Raw genomic sequence first — 24201 nt, forward strand, 5'->3', positions numbered from 1 at the left:
CCACATCCCCACCAACATCTGTCGTTTCCTGACTTGTTAAATTTTAGCCATTCTGACTGGTGTGAGGTGGTATCTCATTGAGGTTTTGATTTGGATTTCCCTGATGCTGAGTGATGTTGAGCACTTTTTCATGCGTCTGTTGGCCATTTGGATGTCTTCTTTGGAAAAAATGTCCATGTCTTCCACCCATTACTTGATTGGATTATTTGTTCTTTGGGTGTTGAGTTTGATAAGTTCTTTATAGATTTTGGATATTAGCCCTTTATCTGATGTGTCATTTGCAAATATCTTCTCCCATTCTGTCCGTTGTCTTTTGGTTTTGTGGACTGTTTCTTTTGCTGTGCAAAAGCTTTTTCTCTTGATGAAATCCCAATAGTTCATTTTTGTCCTTGCCCTTGCATTTGGCGATGTTTCTAGGAAGAAGTTGCTGCAGCTGAAGTCGAAGAGGTTGCTGCCTGGGTTCTCCAGTAGGATTTTGATGGACTCCACACCAGAATGTGACCATATTTGGAGACAAGGTCTTTAAAGAGGTAATTAAATTAACATGAGGTCATTAGGGTGGGCCTTAATCCATACTGACTGTCTCTTAAAAAAAGACCTTCCCTTTGTCTTTATATGGTCTTTTGTGCTTGTCTCTGTCCTTATCTCCTCCTCTTAAAAGGGCGCCAGTCAGTATGGATTAAGGCCCACCCTAATGACCTCATATTAATTTACCTCTTTAAAGACCTGGTCTCCAAATACAGTCACATTCTGAGGTTCTTGGGTTTGGTACTTCAACATAGGTATTTGGGGAATAGTGACACAACTCATCCCATAAGAGAGCATTACTATTCATTAGAAACATTTGTTAAAAATGTTTCTCATAAAAACTATTGGTTTTTTGCCTATTTATTGAAGCTTTAGCAGTTGTTCACAATTGAGTAACTTTCAGTAACTTCTACGTCGCTTGTTGAGAATGGGATAGATATCTTTACTGGTGATATAAGGCATTTTGAGACAGTGTGCATAAAGTACACTGTACATTTTAAAGTATTCACATTCTGGACGTTACCGTTACTAAAAGTGTTCCATTGTTAGGAGTATAACAATAGAATTGTTTTTGTAGCTCTACCTCAAACACATTTATAAAGGATTTGGATAATTAATCTATAAATTTATGTAAAGAAAAAGTATTGCAAATACAGATTTCATCTTGAAACCCAAGTTTATTGAAGTTATTATGCAATCATCTAAAGATAGAGGAATGAAACAGATAGCCTTCTTAGCTTCTTTCCAACCATAAAATATTTTAATTACCTCAAATTTATACATTATAAACAGATACTATATTTTTAGTTACATTTGATAAGTTATAATTGCTGGAATTGCTTATCAGGAAGGCTTTAAAGTTGATAGCAACATGGTTCTAAAATAATTATACTAATAATAAAGTTGTGAGTTACCTTAAAGCATCTGGTATTAATCCAAAACAGATTATTTCAGTACTGAATAAATAAATACCTAGGTTGTATTTCTCTTGAATGGTAAATACATAGTTTTTTGTTCTCTACCTGCTGACTCTTCTTTCAATATATTCATAGTTTTATTAAGAACAGTTGAAAATCCTTTCAAATTTCTTCGTCGTTCTCTGTTTTAGAAAAAAGTACTTCCTTATTATAAATGAAAAACTTATGGAAGTAGTTTACTATTGGTATGATGGAAGGACTCATTTCTTTCCTATTTTTTCCAAATAATATTTCTTTGAAAATAATACCTCTCTTTTGTGTTGATGCATGATTTGTATACAGAAAAATGCAAAGAACATGGCGAGGGGAAGAAGAAAACCAAGAAATAGAACTCATGGTTACCAAAGGGGGGTAGAGGGATGGGTAAAATGGGTGATGGGTATTAAGGAGGGTACTTGTGATGAGCACCTGGTGTTTTATGTAAGTGTTGAATCACTAAATTCTACGTCTGAAACTAATATTACATACACTGTACATTAACTGGAATTTCAATAAAAACTTGGAAGAAAAAAATGCAAATATTAGAAATCTGTAATTGCAGATGAGTTTTGACTGTGTTTTCCCAAGGGAGAATTTGTGAATGCCCTTTCCCCCCTAATATTGTATTTCTGATTAAGGATAAATCTGAGGGATTTCTTATGAATTAGCCAGCTAAAAAAAATAAATAAAGCTTACAGATAAAAGAGAAGTGCTCTTCGTGTTTAAGGTAGGTGTACTTAATGGTATCATACTTAATACGAACCATGAGAGACTATGGACTCTGAGAAACAAACTGAGGGTTCTAGAGGGGAGGGGGGTGGGGGGATGGGTTAGCCTGGTGATGGGTATTAAAGAGGGCATGTTCTGCGTGGAGCACTGGGTGTTATGCACAAACAATGAATCATGGAACACTACATCAAAAACTAATGAAGTACTGTATGGTGACTAACAAAACAAAACAAAAACCCTGTTTGCAGTTAACCATCTTTGGAGTCTTTTTTCTTCCCTTTCAGCATTCAGTAAGTTTGCCTTTTATATTTCTCTAAAAGTCATTGTACACATAAGTAAGTTGATAACCAAAAGATAAGAGTCCTTACTAAATGCCATGCAGCTTAATAGCTACTTTTACTAATTTACGATGTCTAATCCTATAGTATTTCTCAATAAGAAGGATACTCTTATTATCCCCATTTACAAAGGCAACTCAAGCACAGATTCAAATCTTGGTCTACTAAATGTACAGGGTTAAGCACAGTGCTCTCACTCTCTTTTGCCTTTATGCTTAGATATTTCTTTATGCACATATGCTATATTTCCTTTTGAGAAAAAAACACCATGTTTTCTATTTACTTGTTTTTCTCATTTTATGAAGTGCAGTATCTCTTACTCCTAAGTACTGAATAGGTATTTGTTGTATTGATTGACTGATTGACACAAAAGTATCTAGCTTATATTGGCAAGGCCTCTCAGCAACTTTAAATTTTCTAAAGTTTGTGAGTAGTAGACTGATGAAAGTGGTGATTTTGGACGATTTAGCTAAAAGTGAGAGATTAGAGAGTAAAGATTAGGAAACCATAATCCAAGCATGATATGATAAGCATTCACACAGAATCAGTTGTGTCAAAGTAATAGAAAAATGCCAACTATAGAATAGAAAGTGTTCACTGACTTTGTGATTAATGTAGGCACAGATGTCAAAGTTGAAAATGAGATCAGAAGAATGCCTGTATTATTGAGAGAAGCATGGAATTCTGGCAAAGAAATTAATTTGGAGAATATTGACATTTGAGAATATTTTAAAGTGTTAGGATATTCAAGTGGGATATTCACATAAATATACACAACTTATAGTATGATTTGAAAATACAGACCTGGCTGAGAAGGGGTGTTTCATACAACAGAACTGTTGGATTGAAAAGTATGCATCATTCAAGAGAGAAAACATAATAGAGAATAGAACTTCATGGGCAAATAATGTTAACATTTCTCTTTTATAAGTATGTTTACCATTTGAGTGACCTGTATTTTAATAAACTCATACAACTGAACCTGTAGATTGTTTTAAATTCCTATTTCCTTAACTGAATGTAAATGTTCTATGCTTGTATTAGTTAAAATACTACAACGTATATGTTTACTATGATTTTTTACTTTACATTTTTACTTCGCATTCATTCTATCATTTATAAAGTTACACTTTCATCTTGCATAAAAACAGAGGAAGTAAGAAATGCTGTTCTTCCTTCAAAATATATCCAGGATATATCACTTCTTAAATACCTGCCATCAACCTTCTTTAAACTATCAGCATTTTATGTCTGGATTACTCTGGTAACTTCTCTCTGGTCTCTTTGCTTCTATCCTTGCTTCATTATGGTCTGTTCTCAGTATAGATCCTGTTACTCCTCTGCTCATAGTAGACTGTAAGCCTCTGAGGCCAGGTTTATTTGTTACCTATTTTATTTCAAGTGCCTAGAAATGTACCTATGATATATTAGATATTCAGTAAATATTGGAATAAATAGAATGACAGTAATAGCTAACACTTAAGGCTTACTTCATGTTATACTTTTCTAAAAGCTTTAAATTTTTATAAGAACCTAGTTTTATAGATGAAGAAACTGAACCCAAGGTTAATTAAATAACATACTCAATCCCTCAAGCTGGAATTCAAACCTAGCAACCTGAGCTCTGTAACCAGAGCTCCCAACCATTAGAGTATGGTACTTCTATTAAAGATTATCATGTTTGGTGCTGTAAAGTTTTTTTAGTAGAACCTCAAGTTGTATATCAGCCTGTTATATGCAGACTACTTCTTATATAACTGAATTCATATTGATAGCATACTGATTAAATATAAAGATGAATGTTGATAATTTATAGCCTTCAAATAGTTAAGTTTAAGGAAAGAGAAAATTAAACCAAGAATTTAATGTCTTGTTTGGCAGATTAGCAGGTTCAACCAGTAACATCCATCATTAGTTAAACCCATTCTCAAGGCCCACAAAGCCATGGTACTGTCAGCCGTGTTATATGGGTCTAATATCTGAATCCTTATCAGTCTCATTTTCACTTCTTAGACAGGTTTCATTTATCATACTTTTGTACTATATTTCATATCAAATGTCAAGATAGAGTCTCTGATGTCAAAGATTTAGAGGCAGTGATTTCCTAGTTTCACTCATCAAAATGCAGTGGTCCTAGGTGTATGGAGAAAATGGATGACACTGGACTTTTAAAGCAATTGGCAAACTTCAGAGAAAGTGTCATTATTAAGACAATATAAGTTTCAAGGATATAAACTAAAGCTTTCTGAAGAACTAGACTAGAAGAACTGCCATAGCAGATAGTTCAGCATGATGTAATGGGACTCGACTCAGCAATATTTTGCTCATATTGCAATCAGTGAGGCAGCAACATGAATAAATACAAAGTACAAATAATGTTCAGAGGATGATTTAACAGATATGCTAAAAGATTCATTATTAAGGAATAATTGCCTGGCCACCCAGGGCATTTGTCATCTACATGAATATGCTTATGTGTATAGAATTACCAAAGAATTATCTATCATGTGAGTACTAAGAGTAGAGATGTAGACATCCATTTTCCCAGACACATGAAAAAAAGAAGAGAAATGTAAGAATCTATGCTTCAAAAGAGTGATTCTTGTTTATTTTTTGTTTAAATGCCTTTTATAGACTTTGCTTGATAATATCTTTTTTATCACCTAATAGCTTCATAGGTAACAAAAAATGATCTGTACCAGGAAAGTGAATTACAGAGATATTAAAAGGCTTTCCTGGGGGGAAATCATTCAGTTTGTTGGCAAAACTGGAATAGGGTACAGAGAAGCTCTGTTCCTAACGCATGTCTTAGACCAGTCACAGGTGTAAAATATTTGGTGATATAAAATGATTTTATTTTTAAACACAGAATGATGTAAAATTGAAGCTACATTAGTTGTTTTGTTGTTATTGTTCTTGCATTTTGGATTAATTTTATAATAACAACTTGGGAGTATTAAACTACCTTGACGGTTGCTTATTTTTGAGGATATAAAGAAAAAAAACATACATTTTTATTATACTTTTCATATATACCTGATATGACAGAACTACTAAAGCTTTCACATTGTAGATTTACATATTCAGTATATCTCACATTAAAAGCGATTCAGTTGGATTTTAAAATGCTGAACATAACTTCTTTTGAACATTTTATTTAGTTACAAAAGAAAATTCTATGAGAATAATTATACTGTGCCTTTCAAGTTTTCTTTTGTTACTCAATGAAATGAAAACTGTAATAAGGCTAGAAAATGTGTTGTCAACAAAATATTACTAAAATTACTTAGAAGGTGAGTCATAGGGCCTTTTAAATTTTTGCCGTACACTTGGAAAAAACAGTCTCATTATGTTATAGTTTTACTCTCTCAACATTTTGAAAGTACAAAGGAGATCTTTATCTCATTGGTCATATTACCAGTTCTGTTCAGAAAGTAAAAGACACCTCTCCAAACATAGTCTATCCCGTTTCTCTCCCTGGTGTCTGAGGCTTAGGGTTGTTACTTCTTAACCCTAACTTTTCCAGCCCTGCATTCTGTGTTCTCATTGGTTGACCTTCTAGGAAGGGGCAATTACAATGAACTGTTACACAGAATATTCTGTTTAGGATTTCCTTAGTAATGGACTGAAAAAAATTTTTTTATTCTGTTTTGTTGTTACTAGCCCTGCCCCCTTGCAATACAGGAATTACCAGTCAGTAAGACTGGTAAATTCAGGTAAAGCTCATGAGAGAGATTTCTCCACTTTACTATCAGGGCTCATAACTTTTTGTGGAGAAGGGTTTGAATTGGACCAACCACACCCTTTCTAGCCTGGGGTCACAGTTATTCTAAAACTGTCAGTTTCTCTTAGGTCCCCAGTTAGGAGCTGCTAGCCCACCATTTGGTTCTGCCACTTCCAATATGCTCAGTTTCCACTTCTTGGTGACTTTTACCCTGTGTTTTGTAGTGTTCTAGAAAATATCTCATAATACTGGACAGGATGACTGAAATTTGAATTTTCAGACTTGTGATAATATCTGTTGCTCACACATCATGTAGTTTTTCTGTTGCTTGGGGCCGATTTGCAGCCAGCACTCTTTTTATAGGCTCGTGTCCATAGAGCTAAATGACTACATTTGAAATAACAATTCTTTATTATTTATAAAAACAAAAACTCCTCCTACTAATAAGGTGTTTTCTCTGGAGATGTAGCAGTTCTTTTATTATAAAAAATAAGACAACCAAAAAACCCAACTTCTTACAATAAGATGTTTTCTCTGAATATGTAGCAATTCTTTTATTACTTAAAACCAAACTTACTAGTAAGACTTTTTTTCCCAGTAAGTAGCCTCTCTGACAACTTTCAAAGGATTACACATTCCCTTCTTCCTATATAGCCTCTTACAAAATGTAGATGTGTAGAAATGGCTTTCAGCTCATGAGCGGTGCAAATTTCTGGTACTACCACAGACCTGTTGCATTATAATCTCCACATATGATGTCTGAGAATCTGTTTTATTAAACAAATATCCCAGGTGAATCTCATGCACCCACATTTTGAGAATCACTGACCTAGGTTAACTGGTCAACCTTTTTGGTCTTCAACTGTAATAAGAAAAACTGAAGAAATCCTTTTTGGAATATGGCTGGGGCAGGTAAGGGTTTCATACTCCACAACTGGTCATGCATTAAGTTCACCTGGAAGAGGGCTTAAAGACGCCCTAAAATTTCAGTTAAAGGGAGAGTGGTAGCTTATTGCTAACAGCCGACCGATGAAATACTTTGAGAGGCAGACAGATTTATTAGTTTTCATGAAGAACTGTTTTAGGTCTATTGTAATTATTTAGTAAGCCAAATATTTAATGAAGTACTTAGGAATTTCAAGCCTGAGTTATGTGCACCCTCTGGAGAAATCAAACACAGTGGCATTCTTTGCACCTAGATGTAAGATAATACTTATTTATAGCTCTTCTTTCAGTCAAATCCAGAAGGACTCAGCCTAGCTATTTTATGATCGATATCACATCTGCCATTTAGTGTAGCAGCCTAGCAAAAACTGGTGCTACCTTAGAAAAGTTGCTGTAGGATGATGAATAAAAAGCCCCTAAGGAAAAGGCTAGAAATGTGTAACTATCAAAAAATAGAGAAATCTTTTATTAGAATGTCAGAGTGATAAGTACCTTGGGATTTTAACTTGTTTGTGCAGTAACAGTGGTGACCCAGCGTACTTCCTTTTGCCATTAGCTAAACAGAAGCTTGTCTGCCTTCCTACCCTCTTCTTTCTCTCACACTTTGTTTTTACTAGAGACCCAGTTAATTGGTTCCATGTTAAGCAGGCATCATGCAGGGGAAGATCATAGGACGCCTTTAAGTATTTCTATTAATTTTAACACTAAGTAAGATAGTGTATCTTAACATTTTAAAAGACTCCTTTCCTGGACATTAGAATTCCGAGGAAGAAACTGAAAAGGAAATACTAAAGATTATTCCAGCTTAGCGTTCGGTGTACTTTCGCGCACAGAGGGGTCTCAGGACGAGGATGTCATTGCTGTGGTCCTACTACCGTATGTATTTTGAAGTACCATCTTATTTCCTTAGAATTACATACTAAACAATGTGGCTCAGCCGGTAAGCGTCTGCCTTCGGCTCGGGTCATGGTACCGGGGTCCCGGGATCGAGCCCCGCGTCGGGCTCCCCGCTCCGCGGGGGAGTCTGCTTCTCCCTCTGACCCTCCCCCCTCTCATGCTGTTTCTCTCTCTTAAATAAATAAAATCTTTAAAAAACAAAATAAAACTAAATTAAAAAATGATTGATTCTGTCATATACAAAAAATGGATCCCTCATTCTACATAGGCTTCGATCAGGAAAGCAACGGTTCTTCTGGTGGCAACTCTTAAATAGCCAAGATTAATTTCAAAGACAAAAATTTAAAAGTAGTGAGGCAGTTCTTTTGACTTCTTGGAAGTGCTGTCATTTATTTCATGTTGATAATAAACTGTGTTTCCTTTCCTTACCAACGCAGTATTTCTTTTGCAAAGAGTAAGAATCATACACTAGACAATTGAGAGTCTATCACTTAAAAGATTGTCTTAAATTTTATGTGTCTGCTGTCCTTGTACTAGGAGTAAGGGACTGAAAAAGTCTAAAGGATTCACATAAGTAGTTTTTTGCAATATGTACAAAAAGGGGGAAAGGAAGTGGACAGAAAGGAAATTTACATGTCATTTGGGTCAAAATACATGAAAAAATTAGAAAAACCTCATGTAGTTGCTAAAAGATAATCCCCAGCAGTGTTTCTTCTAGCAGTTGACAAGTTCTCGGTTCATTATGCAATCATGTATTTTAAAATGAAAGATGGGACCAAAAGCACTTTTATGGATTTGACCTTGAACTGAGACAGATTGCCATTTGGGTTAACACCCAACAATATCCAATCTTCACTTGATGCATTTGCCATTTTCTTGGTGTTATTAACGATTCTTTTAAAATAAATTACATTTTTTAAAATGATCAAAATTCAAAACTATGGGATTGGTTTAAGTACACTTTTGTTTTTTTCCTCAACAAGACACTTATGCCAAAGCAGATAGATACGAGTATATATCTTAATCAGTGAATAAAGGAGAAACAACTAATTTGAATCCTATGCATTAGTGTCTTCAAAAGAGTTATTTCTTGGCTTATATAGGTTAGTGAACAACTTTTTGTATTCTGCTTATGTTAATATTTGGTTTTGCTCCAAAGCCCATTTAACTGCAATAGTCTTTGTTCAGGTTCATCAAACAAGTTGGTTGTTTAGATCTTGCTTTTGGTCCAAGACAGGTAATTTTAATATCAGCTTGGAAGTTTAAGAAATAATTATTCACTGACAGGGAGAATTTAACCCAGACATATTCTGCTGTTAATTGACTACCAATAGACATAAAATCAATGACCATTATGTTCATCTGTGAGTCACATAACCAAGTAAAATGTTGAAATTCACTTGAATTTTAGGCAACTGATGGTAATAATAATGATAACTTATCAATGGCATACTGGTTTTTAGGCCTGATACTAAGGATTTCACATGTATTAGCTAATTCACTTCTCACATTTTGTTTTTTTCAACTGGAAACACATTTTATTTTGAACAATTTGAGGCTTAGAATAATTTTGCTCAAGGTCACACTTGTGGCATATCCAGGATAGGAATTCCAACTCTGGCAGTTGGATTGAAATGTATTTTATAAACTACCATACTATCCTGTTTTCTTGATATAATCAATTTCAGTGTCTTTGTTTTTCAGATTAGGAAACTGAGACCCAAATGATGGAATTGACTGAGATTAATAACTAGTTTCGTAAATTGAATGGAGTTTATCAGCACTAGAAACCCACCTGACTCTAAGTTCAGTGTACTTTTCATTACAATAACTTCCTTCTCAGACCACAAACTGTTGGTCCACACGAGCCAGTTATTTTCAGAATATTTAAGTGTATAAAAGGACCCCTTACTGATTACTCAGTACCAACACAATTTTAAAGCAATATTGAAAAAGCAGAGAATGACAGATACCATTTTCCCAAGAATTTAGGATTAAATTAAATGAAATGAGGTTCCTTTTTTCTACTGACCTATACTATATTTAGCTTAATTTCTATTTCCTTTTCTGATACTCTTCTAAAAGAGGCATTAGAACCATTGTATTAAACAAAACATAACTTTTTTATTTTCAAGTATGTTACTTGAAATTAAAATTATTTATATATGTTATTTACTTATATTATGCTATGCAAAATTCAAATCCTCTAATTTTTCTTCTTAATAAAATTGGCCTTTAGGTGGTATCATGATAAGGAACTTTCTGATAAAGAAATTTTTATGAGTCAGTCTTTCATTTGATTTTGATTTATATGCTCTGTAAATAAGTGCTCGATGGACTGGTCAAGAGAAGAATATATTTGTGGTTTGTTAAAACATTTTATCTCCATGGAAAAAAAATAGATATGTATCAAGAAGTATCTGAGACCATGCAGATTTCCTTGGTGCCTATTCATCATTCTGTAAATGTGCTGTGTGTATATACTTAGGATGAAATTACCATTAGTTACTAATACTTATCAGAATTGGTAAAAATAAGAAAGGGAAAAGATGTTAATCATGCTAAAGCTACAAAGGAATTTATTAGTTGTTATTTCTTTCAAAGGATTTTGAAAGTTGTTCATTAAATACGGTATTTTAAGACCAACTTAAAAATCAAGCATAAGTTCATTTTAATTGGATTAAATCATTGCTTTGGGTGGCCCCATAAATTAAAGATAACTATTTCTAAGGTCAACGCTCAAGCCTTTGGAATGTTTGTGCTTATATATTTCTTTATTATTTGTGTTTGTATTCTTGTGTTTGCTCTTATGTCTTTTAGTGTGTGCCAATAATCTGTTTACTTTGGTAGACAAATAGTGTTCTCACAGTTTGAATGTGTAAGTCATGAAAACATAGTTTGGGGGGTGTTGGTTGTTTTCTCTTTTGCTATGCTGGGTCCCCATTGCCTAAATTAATACCTGGTAATAAAAATTGCTCAGTAAAAATTTATCAAATGAATTCTACTTTATTAAAACCTGAAATCTTTCAGGGTATCTGGTCTTAAAGTCATGTCAATGACTAAGGAGATGGATAAAAGTCAAATTTTAGTACAGGTTCCTGTCATCTTTTTAAAATATCAGTTCAACAAACTAAATTTACCTGTGTAAATAAAATAATTTGTGAATGGTATTTAAGCATGTTTGTCTAATGTTTAAAAGATACAAATAGTTTAGAATAGAGATTAAGATGATTTGTCCTTGATTATTTTTGACTATGTACTACAAAGAAAGCCAGATGCTGTGCTAATTACTTACCATGACATTATCTTACTTAATTTTTAGGGCAGTATTTTGAGGAATATCTTCCTAGTTCTTTAATAGGACTATTAAAGATATGAGGTTAAGTAATTTGTTCAGGATTACACAGCTAGCAAGTAGCAGATTCAGGACTTTCTCCAAGCCTTTACTCTGTACTGCCTCATGTATATAAGAAGTAAGCCCACAAGTATTCTAGATCGGATATAGTGAAGTAAGTCTCTAAGGACCAACTTTAGATTTTTTTTTAGTCTATTTTTTAATTAGAGATATGTAGATTCTTTGGAATTGTGATTAGAAGCAGATAACAGATTATATCATATAATATTTTTCTCACACATTTAAGAATTGAAGGATTCTGAGTAGGGTGATGATAGTTTCTCATTAGTTTTAGCAGGATTAACTTGGCTGGCAAATAGACTTTAGGGCAGAGGCAGGGAGAAGAAAGGAGGATATTGCAATAATCTAGGCAAGAGATGGTGACTGCTTAGACCAGACAGTAAGTCTTAACCTTCATCCTTGAGCACTTGGGTTTTTTGTTTTGTTTTGTTAAGATTTATTTATTTTAGAGGGAGAGAGTGTGAGCCAGGGGAAGGGCAGAGGGAGAGAGAGAGAGAGAGAGAAAGAAACAGACTCCCCGCTGAGCATTGAGCCTGGCTCAGTCACACAACCCTGAGATCATGACCTGAGCTGAAATCAAGAGTTGGACACTTAACTGAGTCACCCAGGCCCCCCCCGTGGGCACTTTTGCCAGTGCTTCCTTGGAAGTGGTTACGACTGGTTGAATTTGGAATGGATTTTTAAAGTAGAGTCAGTGGTATTTTCTGAATGATTAGAGATAGATGAAGAGAGGAGGGAGGAGTGAAGAATAGACTAAGATGATTCCAAGGTTTTGGTTTAAACAACTGGAAAAATTATGTTGCCAGTTCTGGGATAGATTCAAAACTTTGGTTTGGACCACTTTAAGTTTTAGACTTTCAAGTGGCGTATGTTAGTGAGAACTATTAGACTACCAAGTCTTTTTTAGTCAGTTTGCTTGAAGCTGGGCTTAAAGAACATACCTAAACATATCTTTGGATAAAGCAGCAGCCGTATGAATTACTGATGTTAGAGATAGAAACAAAGACCGTTTAGGTCAGAGTAGAAAAAACAGCCTTTAATCAAAACACCAAGACACAATTTATGAAAAAACATGGAAGACTTTATATACTTCAAAAAGATCACAGAAATCATCTAGTTCAGCTCCCGATTTTATAGATGAACGGATATTGAGTTTCTGAGAAATTTGGTGACATGTCCAATATTAAGGCCAAGAAGGAATAATTTTCTGATTCCTAGTTACCCTTCATAAGAGCATACTTCAGGTATGCTTTCATCCGTATTTATTGTCAAAAGTAAAAACAACCTCTCTAATGATAATTATGCTTCAAATGTGACAATTTGAGGACATTGATTTATACCATAGATGTTATTTTTTTCTCCAAACTTTTTTTTTTGATAATCAGATAACCTAGAAAAGGCAGCAGAAATAATGGGAGTCAGTTTTTTAAGCAGTATAATATCCTAGATTGAGATTTGTGTCATATTTTCTGTAATTGATTGGCATCAATTATTAATAGTTCTTACTAGGTATGGAAAACTACATTTCTTAGTGTGGTAAAACAATTTTTTTTAAAAAAAAAGCCAATTTAAATGCTCTAATGGAATGAATAAATTTATAAACGTATCTTATTTTAAAACTCTGATAATGTGGAAAAGAGCAATTTAATATTTGATAGGTCATTTTTTTCCTTAAAGATAAACTTAGTTGCTCTAATTTGTGTCTTACATCTTATAGTAACTGTGGAATAATCATTACATTGTATGCTTGTGTTTGTGGTAAACCTTTTAACAAGTTATATTAAATTTACTTTTGATATTAAGTTGCTTTCTACAAATTACAGTAATATCAACCAACATATTGATTTGTTATTTCTAGTTAATTATTTTATTCAAAAGAATTATAAATAGGAGTTCAGATTTTTCTATTATTTCCCCTCATGGTATAAAATTAAAAATGCCAAAAACAAAAAAAAAAAAGGAAAAGGAAAAATAAAACTTAACAAAAAGATCTGTTTTTCTGTAGATTGTAATTTTTGCTTCTCTGTCTTGTTTTATAGAGCTACATTCATGGAAGCAGCCAAGCTCAGTTCGTGGCAGAGTCACACATTATTCTGGTACTAAGTATCCTTAAAAATACTGACGGATTGAAAAGGACAAAAGCTGCATGCTATCAAATTGACTTTTTTTCATGACAATAATTATCAAGATTTTAAAAGGTATTAAATTTTAAACGTTACTATGTCACTTTCTAGTTCCTATGCTAATTATTTCTTATTTAATTTTGTTTTTATTCTGAGTCATTAACAGCCTATAATTTTCTCTTTTTTTTTTTTTTTTTACTGACTGTTGAATTGCAAAGTATAGCTTTTGCTCTGCATTGGTTATCTTTGGCTAACGTCTTTTCGTGGAGTTTTGTGTGGTTTTACCCTATAGGATGCTAACAGGGAGAAAAACATGTCCTAAAATATAAAAAGCAGAATTTTAAAATACTAGCTTACTACTGGTTCCCTGAAACAGTATGGTAGGTCAGAAGAGGGAGATTTAAGATGGTTAGACATGTCTTTTTGGAACATACCAGACTAAATGTTTTGAATCAGATAATGGAGTACAATTCATGTTTGCTGGTAGAAGGGCAAAGAAGACAGGATAGAATAGGAGAGAGGTAAGGTTAAAGTGTCTGATTAAAGCCAATCTCTGAATACCCTTAGAATGAAATAAAGTTACTCTTTGGGTAAACAACTGTATCTTGAGGGGACACTAATGTTTGTGTGTCTTGGGAAATATTTGAAGGTTAAATTTATAATGTTGAACATATTGAGTCATCATCAGGATTTAAAGTGTGCCTATAGAATTGTTTATAAAATTTGATTACTTTCCTGCTTACTAAGATTCTTATTCAACTGAAGTAATCTAGCCCAAAGTTTCAATATTTTATATTATCAGAGCTCTTTAAATCTTTAAGGAATCTTAGAACTCATCTAGGTCCAAACCTCATTTTATAGATGGGAAAACTAAAACCCACAAAATTTAATTGACTTGCTTTAAGTTGAAGGAAGAAATAGGATTAGAATTCACTTTTCTTTTTCATGGTCTGTTGGTTAAGTTTCGTATATGTTATTACGGTCTGTGGTACAGGATTTCATGAATAAATGTCAGTCATGCCATTTTGAAGTTTTTACTTTTAATCTGGAAGGAAACGACTATCTTTAATATCATTAAGGTTTTTGTATTTCTCTACCTTATAACAGTGCATTTTTTTAATTCACCACCAAGTATGTATTTTCTACCTTCAGCTTTTTAAGTAATCTATTTTATTTGCATAATATGTTCTGGACAGTGTGTCAGGTGTTGGTGTGTACTGAGTCTTCTGTTAATTGTAGTGGAGGAAAGGGGTAGGAGTGCTTAAAGCACTTTGAATTCTCAAGAAGCTCACAGACTTCCTCATTTATAAAATCAGAATTAGCCAGGTAACCACATGGCACTTCCGTGTGAAGTAAATGAGATAGCACACAAAAACCATCGAGTACTCACTACAGGCTGTTTTGGGTTTTTTTCCCCTTTTATTTTCTCATCAGTTCTACATTTGTATTTCTTCCACCCTTTACACATACTTGTGTGCATATGTGGAATTGTGCATATCTTCAGCCATTTCTTGCTTGCAATTACCTGTGTGCTTTATTAAGAAGCTACTAGTATGAGTATGTTTTTGCTGTAGTGTGTCTCATAGATTAAAATCAGAAATATCAGTATTTGAATTAACATTCTCAAGTTTTGTGATCTTGATCCGTATGTGCCAGCTTTCTCTTTTCTAACTTTATTTATTTATTTTTTTTAAGATTTTATTTATTTATTTGAGAGAGAGAGAGAGAGAATGAGAGAGAGAGAGAGCACATGAGAAGGGGGAGGGTCAGAGGGAGAAGCAGACTCCCCGCTGAGCAGGGAGCCCGATGCGGGACTCGATCCCGGGACTCCAGGATCATGACCTGAGCCGAAGGCAGTCGCTCAACCAACTGAGCCACCCAGGCGCCCTCTTTTCTAACTTTAATACGGTAAGAGATTCATACTTTATGCACATCAGAGGTGCCTTGAGTGAGAAGATGAAATATTTCCAAATCTCTGTATTGGATCTTCTCCTTCTCCTTATTGGAAAATAAAGGAAGACCATCTTTACCCTTTACTTATCTCTCCATTATATAAATGTACTTATGAAGCAAAATACATTTGTGTTGAAGCATATTGTTAGGAAACAAACTATTTATTGCAGGTAACTTTTAGCTCTTATTTATATATTGTAGGCTTTTGTTGTCTATCGTATTTCAATCTATGATATGGCATTTTAGCAGGGTACTTTATTCCAAGCAGCTAGTCTATGAAATACATCAGGAGTACCTAGCAAAAAGCTATGTTGAGACCATCATTGTATGGCAGGAATTCTCCAGGGTTTCATTTCATGGCTCATGGACATCAGGCTGAGATTTAGGATGCAAAGAAATTTCACAGGCAATATAAAGTCTTCCATGTAGATTTTTAGCAGTAATAAATAACAGATTTAATAGTACTTATTCTCTTTATGCTACCAATAGTTACTTGTTGCTTTATTTTCCTGGTTTGTTTGTTGTACAGATAACTGAAAAAGAGAAAATGTCTTTTAAAATGGTGGACTCCTTAAAATTGGTGAAAGTTAAAAAGTAGCCAAAGTAATAATTTCTGATTTTACTTTCACTTGGCAGACTCTACTGATATTTTTTAAACTTACCGTGTATTTTTTTTTTTTTTTTGGTAATTTGCATGTGTATTTTTTCCTTTATACCAGAAAAAAAAAAAAGTAAATTCCAGATGGTCACTTTTTGTTTATCTGGAGAGAATATGCCTGCTTTTTGCTTTTCTCCTTCTGATTTAGTAAGCCAAATCATTAGATGCAATTGCTGTATGCAAAATTTTGTTGAAAAAAACCTAAGAACAGATGGAGTCATTTGATGTCATAGGTTATAGATTCATATTTACTAAAAATAAGATTTTTGTCCCTATTAGTGGTGTTTTATTTTCTCAGTACCTTGTTTAGGGAAAAAAAAAAGAAAAGAAAGAAAGAAACAGTCCTAAGTAGTTCACTAGAGAAAACTATATAAAGAAGGAGTAAGAAATACCACATTTTAGTCTACGGCCATACCACCCTGAACGCGCCCGATCTCGTCTGATCTCGGAAGCTAAGCAGAGTCAGACCTGGTTAGTACTTGGATGGGAGAAATATCACATTTTAATATGGAATATGTGAACTAAGAATAACTTATATCATCCTTTTATTTTTCCCAGTAAAAATTCGTTGTTACTTATTTTTCATTCAGTTATGTTTCAATACCTGATGCAAATGTAAGATATTTGCTGTTTACAAGATGGTGGACTGATAGAAAAATAATTATAATTTAGTGTGACAAATGTTATAATGAGTGCTTGGAAGCACAAAAGAAGGAGCAACTCACTGCCTAGAGAACTTGCACTGACTTTTCAGCTGGTTTTGATAACAGTGGAAAAAGGAGTTTCCCAGACAGCGAATGAATGAGAATATTCTAGTAGAAGGTCCAGCAGGTACAAAAACATAAAATGAGAGAGAATATTCATAAATGATTAAGAGAAGATTGATGAAAGTTTACTTTGGATGGATAATGAAAATCTTCCCATCTTGCTAAGAAATTTGAACCTTACCTGAATTCACCAAGATGTGGTCTATATGTGCTAGTTGATAGAGGATACATGAGTTCTAGGACTGGCTTTTATTTTTTTTAAAACTTTGATCTGTCCCTTAGTTCTCCACATCCTTCAAATTCTAGGGTCTCAAGATGATGACATGAGATAAACATCTTTTGGAAGTAGAAGTGCTAATATAAAAGACAAAGGATACACTAGCAATAATTTTAAAATATATATATATATACTTATAAGATATATATACACTTATAAAAATCACATTTGCTTTTTCTCTGAGAAATTTGTTCTCCATTTATTATAAATGAATATTATTTTACTTTGCATTTGTTTTCAATCTGTGATAGAGAGCAAATGTTTTAGTATGTTATATCCGAGGAAAAACAAACTACATATAAATTAATGATGGATGCAAACTGAAGATAATTTTAAATTTAGATCTCTAAGTCTTCTATAATATGCCAACATTTTTTTGACATCTGTTCTCATTTATCTTTAAATTGACATTCCTCATTCTCTTCCTAGAAGTAACAGTAAACTTAACATCATGTACAACTGAGAATAGATCATAATATAGTGCACATGTATTTGTTACTAGTTCAGTAGGATGCTCAGTGCCTCTGGGTACTAGATATAATTTATACAAATAGCAGCTTCTGTTTTATGTGCGATTATGTCAATATTTTGACTTTTTAATCAATAAAAGGTGTTTGACAGATTCAGCAGAGAAACTCAGGTGTGCACAGTAGTAAGTATATATTGCTGTGACATTATTCAATACAAATGAGAAAGTAATACATGAAGTAGACTGGGGTGTATGTGTGTGTGTGTGTATGTGTATGTGTATGCATAGGCATTAGCAAACTCCGAACAATAGAAAAAGTCTTATAGTTCATCCACTATATAGTTCCATCTCCTATTCTAATGTTGGGACTCTTCAATAAGACACAGCCGAAATGGCCACACCCACAGTTTAATGGCAGAAAATCAGCTGTTATTCCAGAGTTAAACATCGAAACTCCAAACTCTCAGATTTGTGCTGAGTCAGTCAACCCTCTACTCAGTGAAGGAAGCCCTATATATCAAGTCTGACAGATCATCATCTAGCTTTTACCTGTTTCTAAAAATTAACACTTTACCTAAAAATTATATTACAGATGTGGGTTTTTTTCCCCCCAAATGATAAGTCTTATGTATGCCCTTTTTTAACCAAAACTTTTTTTCAGTGATATATTGGAACTTAAGTTAAATAAATAATAATTCTCAGTACTCAAAGGCTTTAATTTAAAAAGTCATCTTTAAATAAAAGAGAGGGGAAATTGGCTAATTTAAAGCCATTTTACTTTAATTCATACAGCTTAATTACAACTATCAAGTTTAAAGTAGGTTCACACTTATTTTTTGGTAAAGCCTAGAAAACTCAAGTTTGCAGGAAATACTCTGAAGATAAGATCACACTTGTTTCTTGACCCTACTCTTTAGAATAGAGTATTTTACCTTGGGGTTATACACAACCATATAACTTTTAGTCATTCCTTTGTTTTTAAATGCTACTTTGGGATTGTATGCACTGTATTTACTAAGTTCTTGCATTTATTTTCAAGTAAATAAAACTAACTTCCTCTCAGATATAACAGTTTATATGCCTTTGGCACTGCCTTGGATCCTCTAACAACAGTTGACAAACTAGGACCAATAAGTGCCAAATCCAGTCTGTCTACTATTTTGGTAAATAAAGTTCTATTGGAACGTGGACACACCTATTCATTTCTGTACTGGCTAGGATTACTGTGCACCACAACAGCAGAGCTGAGTAGTAGCCATACATCATACGGCACAGACAGAAGTATTTACAGTTGAACCTTGAACACTGTGTGTTAGGGGTGCCGACCCCTCCCCCCCACACTTTTAGAAATCCACATAATACTTTTTACTCCTCAAAAATTTATTAACAGCCTACTGTTAACTGGAAGTCTTACTGATAACAATCAATCCATATTCTGTAATAATATATGTATTATATACTGTATGCTTACAAATAAAGCTAAAGAAAATATTAAGAAAATCATAGAGAAACTACATTTATAATACTGTACTACAATAACAAAAACATTTGCATACAGGTGGCCCCCAACAGTTCAAACCTGTGATTTTCAAGGTCAACTGTACTTTCTAGGCCTTTACAGAAAAACTTGGCAAATTACTGCTCTGTAGGGTGTGGTAACTCAAGAGCAAAAATCCACAACCTTATTACCTCAAGATAGTTGCTGTTAACTTTATTATCTATCGTTGCATTTCCAGCTATTTTGTTCCTTTGCCTCTCTCTCATGATTTTCATCTAACCTTATGATATCATCCTACCCCATTTCTTTTATGGTTTTTTTTTGATTGGCAACTGTCACTTACTAGTTTTGTGGCTTTTCATAAATTATTCAGACCTCTCTGCTTCATTTTCCTTATTTGGAAACTGAAGAAGAGGAAATCTGTGTCAAAGAGTTGTATGGCAATGAATGAGATGATGAACAAAAATTTCCTTTTTGGGGGCTAACATTCTAGTGGCAGGAGAAAGACAGTAAGTAAATTAAAAAAAAAATTGAGTGTGACATATCTTTCAAAAACAATGTTGCAGAGAAAAAACAGGAAAAATGTAAAGAGGTTGGAGGAGGCTTTTCTGATAAGATGTCATTTGAGCAGAAACTAAAAGGGAAGTGAGTTATGTGGATATTTGGGAGAAGAGCATTAAGCAGGGGAATATCAAGTACAAAGATGCCAAGGCAGAGAGTCCAGTTTTGTTGGAAAAATAGCTAGTAGGACAAGAATAAGAGCAAACAAGAGCAGAGAAATATAGGCTGTGGATCAGGGTGCAAATCATGTATGGTCTAGAGGCCATTTTGAAGTCGTTTATTCAGAGTGACATGGAAAGCTTTTAAATTGTTCTGAACAGAAGAATGACATTACCTGACTTAAAGATACTAAGAAAGAGAATGTTTTCAAGATTTAAGGGTAAGAATTTCATAAGCAAGAAACAACCACAAAATTCATAGGGAAAGATATATAATTTGCCACGTTAAAATGACAACTCTTCATAACAAAGCAATTTAAAAAAAGAATGAGGTCAGCATCATCACAATATGAGTTGTTCCTTTTGCTTTTTGATTTACAAGTAATTGGACATCTGTAACCAAACAAAAGTACCTCTGCTCAGTACACCAGGACACCCCTCTGTATCCCCTATAGTCAGTGAGTAGGATGTCAGAGAGGGCTGGATCCAAAGGAGTTTGTGAGCCTTACCCTCTACCCACTTGCTGCCATCAGAAAAGGTAATGTGGAGAGTGAAAAACTGGTACACTAACTGGAGATGGATATTTGGGGGATCCCACCAGCCTGATGGAAGAAACTGGCAAAGGGTCAGAACAGAACAGAGACAAGTTTGGGGGCAGAGAAAAAAAGAGGAAAACATACCAAGTTGCCCTTCTACCGCAGGGCAACACTGCCACCTGCTAGGCTGGGAGGGTGGTGAGCAATAGCAGCTACATCTCTGGCAGAAGAGGTGGAAAAGGAAAGTGGTGAGGGACAGATGGCCTAGCAGTGCAGGCTGCAGGGACCAACAACCCCCGGCTCTCTGAGGGGGAACCTTATGACTGGGGGGAGGAAGAGTAAAGGGAAAAAGGCAGACAAGAACATCAAAGGGTCTTAAAAGTGTTTCCTGCAATAGGCTCCAGGATTTCAGCAGAAGGTCAGCCCATGGACCTCTAGAATTTTCCCACTGGAGGATTCTCTTACTGGCTCAAGGGTACTCCCAAAGCCCCAGGTGCTAAGCCCACAACCTACTCCAACTCTGCCACCAGTTTTTTGTTTGTTTTTTTGTTTTTTTTTAAACACAGTTATTTTTACAGGCCTGCTCCTGAGGGTAGCAGTGAAAGCCATCTCGCATAAGAAAGCCCAAAAACTTGTGCTGTAGCACCACCTTCTGGAAAACAAGATAAAATTTTCTAATTGCCAGCCTGTTGAACTGCATGTAACAAAGTAAACAAGAAAGTGGGTGCTACTTCAAATGGGACACCAGAGGCACATTTCATTAGAGACTGAAAAACTTAGTAATATGGTATCACAAAAAGGATAATTCAGCAACCAAACTTCAAGGCATGGAATATTATAATCTAACTGATAATTCAAAATTTCTTTTAATAAGAATGAAGAAATTTAATTAGCTACAAGAAAACTCAGGCAATTCAGTGAACTCGGGAATAAAATTAATGAACAGAAGGAGTTCTTTACAGAGAGATTTAAATTAAAAAAAAAACACGAAACAAATTCTGGAGCTGCGAAAATAAATGAGATAAAGAATACATTAGAAAGCATAGAAAATAGGGCATGTAAGATGGAAGAAAGAATAAGCAAGTTGGGGGATAGGAATTTATAAATGACTCAGTTGGAAGAAGAAGGAACTAATATTTTTAAAAAGTTAAGAAACCCTAAAGAGTTATTACTCTATCAGACAAGCAAATATCAGAATAATTGGTATACCACAAGGAGAAGAGAAGGAGGAGATAGAGTTTATTTAAAGTAGTAATAGCTGAGAACTTCCTAAACTTGGGAAAGAAACTAGACATATAAGTCTGCTAAGGTAAGGGAACATCTTATTATCTCAGTGCAAAAAGAGCTCCAAGAAACTGTTGAAAATCAATTATAAAGAAATCATCTTAAAGGCAGCCAGGGAAAAAAGGAAAATAACCTAAAAAGGATTAAGCTATTCCCCATTAAGTTACCAATGGATTTCTCAGTAGAAACTCTATAGGCCAGGAGAGAGTAGAATAACATATTCAAAGTATTGAAAGATTAAAATTACCAGTCAAGAATACTTTATCTCCTAAAATTGTCCTTCAAATATGAATGAGAAATAAAGGCTGAAGAAGCTCAACACCACCAGATCTGTCTTATAAATAATGCTGAAAGGAGTTTTTCAAGTTGAAATAAAAAGATGTTAATTAGAGACACAGAAAAAAATGAAAGTCCACAAAACTCTGTTAAAGGTGATAGAAAACTGTAACTTTATAATAGAATAGTATGTTAACCACTTAATATAAAGATTAAAGGAAAGAATATTAAAAATCATAGCTACTGCAATTTTTTAATGAATTCACAGCATAAAAAGATATTTTGTGACATCAAAAATAAAAAGGTGAGGACTAAAGGGTAGAACTTTTATGGGTGAATCAAGTTTTGTTTTGTTTTTTTTTTCCGCTGATAGCAACTTATCTGAGATGTTTTATCTAAGCCACATGATAACCACAAGTTAAAAATCTAGAGACAGGAAACAAAAAAATGGGGGAGGATTTAGGGGGGAGACAACAAATTACTATGGAAAAACCACAAATTTACAAAGAAACGGGGAAAAAGAAACATTGGAGATACAAACATCCAGAAGACAAAAGATAAGATGGCAGTAGTAAGTCCTTATGTATCACTAATCATGCTAAATGTAAGTGGATTGAAATCACCAATCAGAAGGCACAGACTAGCTGAACAGATTTTTTTTAAAAAGCAAGACCCAAATATATGCTGCCTGTAGGAGACATTTCAGCTCTAACCACACACGGAGGCTCAATATAAAGAAATAGAAGAGGATATTCTAAGCAAGTGTAAACAAAAGAAAGTGGGACTAGCCATACTTAGATTGGGCAAGATGGACTTCAAGCCAAAAATGTTAGCAAGAGACAAAGTAAATCATTATATAATGATAAAGGGGTCAATACATCAAGAAGACATAACAAATGTAAATATATATGCACCCAGCATATCAGAGCAGCAAAATATATTCAGCAAATACTAGCAGATCAGAATAGAGAAATAGAACACAATGCAGTAAGAGGAGGGAATTTCAGTAACCCAGTGTCAGTAATGTATAGACCTATCCAGATAGATCATCAACAAGAAAACGTTAGAATTGGACCATACTTTAGAACAAATGGACATAGGACATTCCATCCAAAGCATAAAACACATTCTCTTGTCACGTGCACATGGAACATTCCCCAGGATAAATGATTTCATAAGACCCACAACACATATTAGCAAATTTAAGAAGATTGTAATTATACCACTATCCTTTCTGACCACAATGGTATGAAACTATAAATCAATTTAAGAGGAAATCTAGGAAATCTACAAATATGTGGAAACTAAACAACATATCTCTAAACAATCAGTAGGTCAAAAAGAAATCAAAAGGGAAATTTAAAAATATTTTCAAATAAATGAAAATGGAAATACAACATGCCAAACTAATGGGATACAGCAAAAACAGTTCTGGGAGGTAAGTTTATAGCAACAAATGCATATATTGAGAAATTATAATCTCAAGTAAACAACCTAACTTTATACCTCAAAAAACTAAAGAAAGAACAACAAATTAAGCCCAAAGTTAACAGAAGAAAGGAAGTACAAAGTAGAAATAAATGAAATAAAGACCAGAAAATCAATAGAATGGACCGATGAAACTAAGAGCGGATTCTTCGGAAAGATACAAAATTGACAAACCTTTAGCTAACCCCCCCAAAAAAAGACTCAAAATCAGAAATGAAAGTGGAGATATTAGAACTGATACTTCAGAAATATGTAGGATCATAACAGACTTCTATGAATAAGTATATGCCAAAAAATTACATAATGTAGAAGAAATGGATACATTCCTAGAAACATAATTTGCCAACACTGAATCAGGAAGAAATAGAAAATATGAACAGATCAAATAAGAGTAAAAATAATTCTATCTGTAATCAAAAACCTCCCAACACAGAAAACCCAGAACCAAGTGGCTTCACTGGAGAGCTGTACCTAACACTTAAATAAGAATTAACACCAATCCTTCTCAATTCTGCCAAAAAATTGAGGAATAGGGGACATTTTCAAACTCATTCTATGAGGCCAGCATTACGCTGATACTAAAACCAAATAAGGACACTACAACAAAAGAGAACTAGAGAC

At 34.0% G+C, this 24201-nt stretch overlaps 1 protein-coding gene across 4 annotated transcripts in view; it reads left to right on the top strand.

The window, feature by feature from the left end:
* Nucleotides 1-24201, top strand: part of TUSC3 (tumor suppressor candidate 3) — a 217559-nt gene that overhangs the window by 170575 nt on the left and 22783 nt on the right. For all 4 annotated transcript variants that reach the window (XM_035726151.1, XM_035726148.1, XM_035726149.1 and 1 more), the window contains one exon: nt 13572-13635. In XM_035726151.1, coding sequence (XP_035582044.1) covers nt 13572-13635 — 64 coding nt within the window. The remainder of the gene's footprint in view (nt 1-13571; nt 13636-24201) is intronic.

The sequence above is a fragment of the Zalophus californianus genome, chromosome 2 (assembly GCF_009762305.2).
Source record: "Zalophus californianus isolate mZalCal1 chromosome 2, mZalCal1.pri.v2, whole genome shotgun sequence".
Classification (NCBI taxonomy): domain Eukaryota; kingdom Metazoa; phylum Chordata; class Mammalia; order Carnivora; family Otariidae; genus Zalophus; species Zalophus californianus.